The sequence below is a fragment of the Lipotes vexillifer genome, unplaced genomic scaffold (genome assembly GCF_000442215.2).
Source record: "Lipotes vexillifer unplaced genomic scaffold, Lipotes_vexillifer_v1.1 scaffold1329, whole genome shotgun sequence".
Taxonomy (NCBI): domain Eukaryota; kingdom Metazoa; phylum Chordata; class Mammalia; order Artiodactyla; family Lipotidae; genus Lipotes; species Lipotes vexillifer.
The window spans coordinates 156,105-162,990 of NW_006797566.1; the positions used below are offsets into that span (position 1 = coordinate 156,105).

General features: G+C 56.1%; 1 protein-coding gene across 1 annotated transcript in view; it reads right to left on the reverse strand.

Moving 5' to 3' along the window:
• The window catches only part of PRRT4 (proline rich transmembrane protein 4), an 8,587-nt gene extending 2,038 nt beyond the window's left edge, over positions 1-6,549 (reverse strand). The window contains exons 1-4 of the mRNA XM_007469725.1: positions 5,913-6,549; positions 5,723-5,827; positions 5,275-5,394; positions 5-499 (exon numbers count right to left, since the gene is read on the reverse strand). Coding sequence (XP_007469787.1) covers positions 5-499; positions 5,275-5,394; positions 5,723-5,827; positions 5,913-6,549 — 1,357 coding nt within the window. The remainder of the gene's footprint in view (positions 1-4; positions 500-5,274; positions 5,395-5,722; positions 5,828-5,912) is intronic.
• Positions 6,550-6,886: the final 337 nt, after the last annotated feature.

Genomic DNA, 6,886 nt, shown 5'->3' on the forward strand with positions numbered 1-6,886 from the left:
GGGCGCGGCCGGGCCAGAAGCAAGCAGGCCAGGCCCAGGCCGGCGGCCAGGCAGGGCAGCGGGAGGTCCTGCAGCAGCAGCCAGGCCAGCGCCGGCAACCGGTCGCGATGCCCGTAGGCGTCGTAGAAGAGAGGGAAGGCCCGGGTGGTCCCGGCAGAGAGCAGGAGCAGGTCCAGCAGCGCCAGGCAGGGGGCGCCGGGCGGGCAGCGCCAGGGCAAGAGGGCCAGAGCCAGCAGCGCCAGCAGGGCCACGAGGCCGAAGAGCGCGCCTACCCCGTACACATGGGCCTCCCAGGCCAAACCCCAGCGAGCCTTGGCCTCTGTCCAGTCGGCCTCCAGGGTCAGGAAGAAGAGGGGCAGTGGGGCCGCAGGAGGCCGCGCTTCGCGTTCAGGCAGTTCTCTGATACTGCAGGACCCTGGCCCACATTCTGGCTGCACCGAAAGGTTCCCAAGGCTGGCGGGAGAGGGGTCATCCGGGCCAGAGGTGGAGGTGGTGGAGTCTGTGGGCAAGGAACGTTTGTGTGAGGCATTCCGTGCAGCCCTCCCCTTGCCCACCCTACAGCCAGTAGCCTGTATGCCAATCGGAGAGTCCTCATAGCTTCCCGGAAGGACTTGTCTTAAATTTGAGACTCCGTGACCTCGCAGCCCCTCACCCTCCCCTCCCACATCAAACTCCTCGGGCTGCAGTTTCAGCCCTCGTGCCCTCCCCCCACCCCATCCACCCCCAGCTCCCTGCTTTGTTCACTACCCTGTGATTCCACTGAAAAGGGTTTTTCTTAAGAAGTCACAGAATTTTACCAGTGGAAGGAGCTGCAGAAGCCCCCTCTGGTTCAGTCCTCCCGCCAGGAAGGAGGCTGCATGAGAACAAAGATCGCTTTGCTCACGTCTGAATACCCATGCCTAAAACAGTGCCTGGCACAGAGTGGGCACTGAGCAGATATTCGTTGAAGAAATGAATCGTCCTATTTGCCAGATGAAGATATTGAGGCTCTGCCGAGAGGCCAGGTAACTTGTCCAAGGTTACAAACTGGCAGAGCTGCAACCAGAATCCAGATCTGAGCACCAGTTTGAGCCCCTCTCCTTGATTTCAGAGGCGCTTCATAATACTAGTTTGCTTATCTCTTGTTCTGCACCCCTGACTCCCAACTCCCACCTTGGTGCTAGAAGAAGCTTGCCCTGCCTTTTTTCAGCTGCTCCCCCTTCACCCTGTGTCGTCAGGAAAAGCCACCCCGCACTGCCCACCCCCCCACACACACACACAGCAGGGGGAGTGATATGACTCTCCCATCCCCAGCACCCTGAGAAAACACAACCTTCCCTATTCACTGGCCTTCCTGCCTGCTACACCTCCAACCTCAGCCTAGCCATGGCTATGGTCCCCATCCTAACTCAACTACAAAGCCATTGGTCTGAGGCTCTTAATACAATGCCCCTTTGCTTCTCACCCCCTTTTACAGAAGGTGACATTGAGATGGACTCCCCTGGGTCTCAAGACTACCCTTGAACTCTGAGGAAGGAACATTTGGGGGGATCATAGCTTAGCGAGTGAGCCTCTCAGGTGCTCTGGGGTTTGCTAACTTGGGCTCCCAGCCCCATCCTGTGCTCTAACATCTTCCCCACATCCCTTGAGGAAAGGGAAATCAAGTAAGAGAGTGTGAGGACTAAGATCCCTAATTCTACTCTCCTGGAGCTGGAGAGGGGTGAAAAAGAGTTAGACCCAAGGATTTTCCATGGTCAGGCAGCAAGGGAAGACGCTTCACGCTGAACCTCCCTCCCGCATCTAGCAGGCTTAGCAGAACCGCAGCTGCAGGCGAGGATGGAGGGAGAACGATGGTGGAGAAAGATGGGAGGAGCCATCTGGCGACGGGGAAATGCACGGGAGACAGATGTAGAATGAGGCGGGAGGATCTCCTGACAAGCAGACTCCTGCCCCAACTGCCTGGCCATACCCAGCCATGCCTCAGCAGGACAAAACAGGAAGACTCCAGGCGCACCCCCATCCCTACCCCAGGCAGTGCCGGCTTGTGCTGGGGACATGGAAAACAGAGCAATCCTAAGAGCAAGGAAAAGGAGTGAGGGGGCCAGAAAGCAGCCCTGGAGAGAGGGGAGGGGAAGGTAGAATTGGGCAACTGGGAGGGCAGAGAGGGGGCTGCCAAAAAATTACATATATACAGCTGGCTGCCTACTGCCAATGGCAGCATGTTCCTTGGTTCCTGTCCCATCATATGCCTCAAGTCTAAAACGGGGAAGAGCACCTACTGCACAGGGCTGTTATGAGGATACATGGCCAGTGTGTGCAAAGCTCTTTAGAGAGACTGGTGCATCATAAGCATTTGATATACAACTGTTGTTGGTCTGATCATTATGGGCTACTGTTTATCACCCGTCAGTCATCGGTGTGTGTCTGTGTGAGTGTGACCATTTCTGGCCTCAAACTGAGTCTCGATTTAACTAACAAAAGGCTGTCTTCCCTTAGAAAGTCAACAATTAGTCAAATGAGTGAACATCAATGCATTGTCTCTCTGTGAACCCTGTTTAAAGAACACCATTTGGATGGACTGACCATCCCCAAACACCTACTGAAGACACAGCCGTGAGTTAAATGAGGAATCATTCAGCTGGGAACTGATGGCTTGCTGATTCGGTGGGGGGACAGGGTCAGTCTAACACCAGTGGGATCAAATACACAAACATTCTCCCTCACCCCTCATTTATTGGTCCCCTCAGATACCCTTGCCCAGACCATTTCTGCAAAGTGGACGAGTCTCCTTGGCCTTTCCGGTCTTGGTGGGCTCTGCAGAGAGGCAAGGAGACCCCAGCCAGGAGCCCACAGCCTGCGCCAACCTGTCGTCCCTGATGCCTCCTCCTCGCTCACTGTACAGACAAGTGCAGCTCTCAGAGATCTGCCCCACCTCACCCTCTTCCAGCTCCACTTCCCACTCGATGGCCACAGAAGACCCCATCTTTCACCTCTGGCCCAAAGCATTATGGCAACTAGAGCAACTTGCAACATTCCTAAGAAGCCAGAAAAAGAATGAAAACCAGGAAACAGAGTACAGGCACAGCTCAAGTGTCAGAGGAGAGAGCTCTGACCTATGAGCACTGCTCCCAGGGGGCAGGGCAGGGTATGGGTGGGGACAGGTGAGGAAGGCCCAGCCTCTGCCTTTGACGGGTCCGCTTGACCTCATCCTCTGTCTCCCCATTTGAGGCTTCCACAGAAGGGGTCCTCGGTTTCCCCCAGAAGGTAGTGACTTCCTAGGATCCCTCTCCTGCACAGGCCTCCCTTACAAGGTGGTCCCACTCTGGCCCTGTGGCTCCTCTTGACCTCAGGGGCAAGAGAGGAGATGGGATGTCAATGTGAGTAACTGGTGAAGCCAGAGCTGATTGGGGGGAGTTGCGAAGAGGGCCCAGCTCAATTTATGGAAAAGTCCACTAGCTGCCCAGATCAAAGGGCTGGGGAATCACTCTCTACTCTGGATGCCTGAAGCTGCAGCCCGGATCAGTGGCCTGGCCCCATCCCTCCCCCGAGCCCCACCTCCAGGATCACAGAGGATTGGTACTCCTTGTAAGGGTGACATTTGAAATATTTCACCACTGTTTCAGGTGAATCAGAACAGCTGCCAGCCAGGTGGTCAGGGAGGGGAGTGGTGCTCAGGAGGCTAAGGAGAGTGGGTAGTTATCAACTGGTATGGAATTCTTTTACTATGTTAACGACCTGCACAACTGTTCAGCGCTTACTGGCTGAATGCAGGCTCTGTCTGAGACCTAATGCAAGAGAAGAGAAGCCCTAGGCCCAAAGGTTAACTGTACCGAGGTTAGAAAGTTCCTAGAGAAGACACAGAGAGACTCCCTTTATCCCCTAACTGCTTGCCACTACTCCCCCCAGAAGGTGCTGGCAGGAACAAGGCTCTTTGGCCTTCTCTCCAGGAGGCCTGCAGCCCTCCGGGGTTTATCCAAGAGGAACAGCCAGGAAGAGGCTGGGTTCCTGCAACCGTAGAGAGGAGGGGGAAGGAGGGCGGGGCCACCAGCCGCTGGGCTGCCTCTGATATTGTCCAGACTCATTAAACCTGCCTGGCCAGCGCTGTCACCAAGGCTGGCAGACCGCCACCCAGCATCCTTCCCCTGAGGCCACAGAGCCTGCCCCCAACTCCACAGCAGATCCTGCCACTGCTGCACACTGGGCTCGATGGGGAGGAGACAGCAGGCTCCCCACCCACACGCCCAGGAGTGCTGAGTCCGCTGGGGAGGAAGCGACAGGCAAGTGCTGCGTTAAGTCTGGAGCTGGAAGAAGCTTGGGCGGGGACCAGCGGTTTCCACTGCTGCACCAGTTCCTAGTGTGGAGTGGCTGAGAGGGTTCCCAGCCACAGTTAACCCTTTACATGTCCCCCTTGGCCTCACCTACCAGAACCTCTCCCCAAGCAGCGTGCCCTCTGCCTTTTGTGGTATGTGTTGTCCCACCACGTTTAGGGGCCACGGTTGCCGTATCTGAGAGGTAGATCTGGAATGTACTTGGGACACACCGGGGAAAGAAGCAAGGTTAACAGATACTATTTAATGAGCTAATACTTTGTGCCCATTACATTATGTGGAAGCTTTACAATAACAAAATAGGCACTATTATTAAACCCCAGATACAGGAGAAAATTTAGGCTCAGAGAAGTTAAATAGCCTGTCCAAGGTCACCAGCCAGTTAGGAAGGGGATTGGGATTCAAGTCTCAAAGCCAAGTCTCAGGATTCCAGAGCCCCTGGTCTTTCCTCTGCACCACCAGCTTGTCTATGTGCGTGTTCTGAAAGGCTCCGTTGAACAAGGATGGCATCTGTCTGCACAAGGTCTTCTCTTTAACGTCTTCCCAATGAGGGGCCCAACTCTGCCTATATCTGACAGCATGTCATGTCAGATCAGACGGCAAAGGAGAGAGCCCCAAGGTCGGAGTGGGAGGGTAGGGAGGCAGGCCAGGCAGACTGGAGTAGAGGGGTGGGGTTAGTGCTGAGGCTGTGGAAATCATGAAGGAGTTCCTGTGTCCGTTTGCCCCTGATACATTTGTCTACGTCCTGCTCTGCCTGTGACTGTAAAACTCCCAGAGGACCATTACTTAACTCTGTGTGGGACCATCCTCAGCAACATTTGTTCTCAGACCATTAATATATATCTCCATAGTGGTGATGAAGAGAATGGTGATGACAGTGAAATAAAAGGATCCCAGAATGCCAATGAGTGGCTAGCATGTAGTAAGTGCTCAATAAATGTCAAGTTTAAATGAATTGGATACTTACCTAGTGATGCTGTTGCGATCAAGGCAGAGCTTAGGGAAGCAGCTGGGTCCAGTGGCCTTGGACTTGGGAGCTTTGTCTCCTGGGGGGATGGGGGCGGGGACAGAGTGGTGCCAAAGAACCCTGCAAAGGGAAGACATAGGGCTAGACTGCCATCCTACCAGCCGGTGTTGGCCTCTGGAGCTTTGGAGAAAACCCTGTCCTTTCTCAGAGCTTGACCTATGGGAGTCACTGTCCCAGGAATTGTAGCCAGGAATTGTATACCAGATGCTAAGCTACAAGGACCAAACCAGACTTCGTATGGCAAAGAGGGCATTTCCCCATAGAGCAGTGGCTGGTATCCCAGGTCCTGGGAGAAGGAATGCGAGCTGCCCTTGAGTCAAGGGAAAAAGGAGGTGCTGGCATTTAGAGGTGTTCCATAAATGCTTGTTGCAGTGAAATAAACACTCACCTGGAGAACCCGAAATTCCAGAGGCAGAGCTTGGGGATGTAACTGGGTCCAGGGGGCTCAGGCCTGATAAGTTCCGGAGTGGGGGCACAGTAGTGCCAAAGAACCCTGCAAAAGGAGCCCAGGCTGGAGCTTCCTCCTACCTGCCAGACTGCCCAGCAGGGGCTCTCCTTGGGTTGGGGTGGGTACTCACCAAAGGGTCCCAGGCGCCCAGCAATCTCTGCCAGGCTGGCCCGCAGGCTGGGCAGCAGGGGCAGTGTTCGATGCCCAAGCGTTGGGGCTACGCCTGCTCTCAGCGCCATGTCAAACTTCAGCTCCAGCTCACTCTGGTGGAGCCTGGGAGCACTGGATGGAGGTGCTGTAGCCGTCAGAGCAGTATCCCAGGTCATGGTGCCCATCCTGGGCTGGTACGGAGCAGTGGGCCGGTCAATGGGCCCAGCGAGGAGGGATGTGGACTCCAGAGGCCAGGAGGAGGCCCAGGGAGCAGAGCCCCGCGCTGGGGGGGAGTTCCCGAGAGAGCCCACCAGTAGTTCCCAAAGGGGGCCAGTCCTCAGCCCACCGGCCACCTCTTCCTCCGGCTCCCGGCTTGGCCCAGGAGAAAGTGCCTGGGTGTCCGTGACAGAGCTCCCCCAAGCAGCAGCAGGTCCTCGAAGGTGGAATTTGAAGTTAAGCCCCAGGTTGAGAGACAGCATAGAGGCCTCACTCTGAGGCGGCGGGGCCAAAGTGGTGACATGGGCACCTGGGACAGAGGAGGCAGGCTGGGAGCCCACAGGGACAGCAAGCAGGACCCAGCAGAACAGCCCCAGCCCCAGACAGCCATACCCTGCCATGGCCCCTCCTGGCCTCAGGCGGCCTGGGTAGGCAGGGGACTCAGGTCTTCAGCACCTTTGAGCACGAAGGTCCTGGAGAGAGGAGAGGTGCTATGAGCTCTGGCTGCCTGGGATCTGATGCCCCAGAGAGACTTCTGATCCCAGAGAAGCAGGTGGTGGGGATAGGACACAAAGGCTTCCACCCAAGGAGAGTTGCCAGCTTCTTCCTGAACATTCAGGCCCCAGCACAAATCTCTTCCCTGCAGTTTCCCTTCTCTCCCAGCCAAGGTTCCTTCTCCCTAAGCCCCTGCCTCCCCCACCTGCTCAGTCTGGGGATGGGTCTGACTGCATCCAGCTG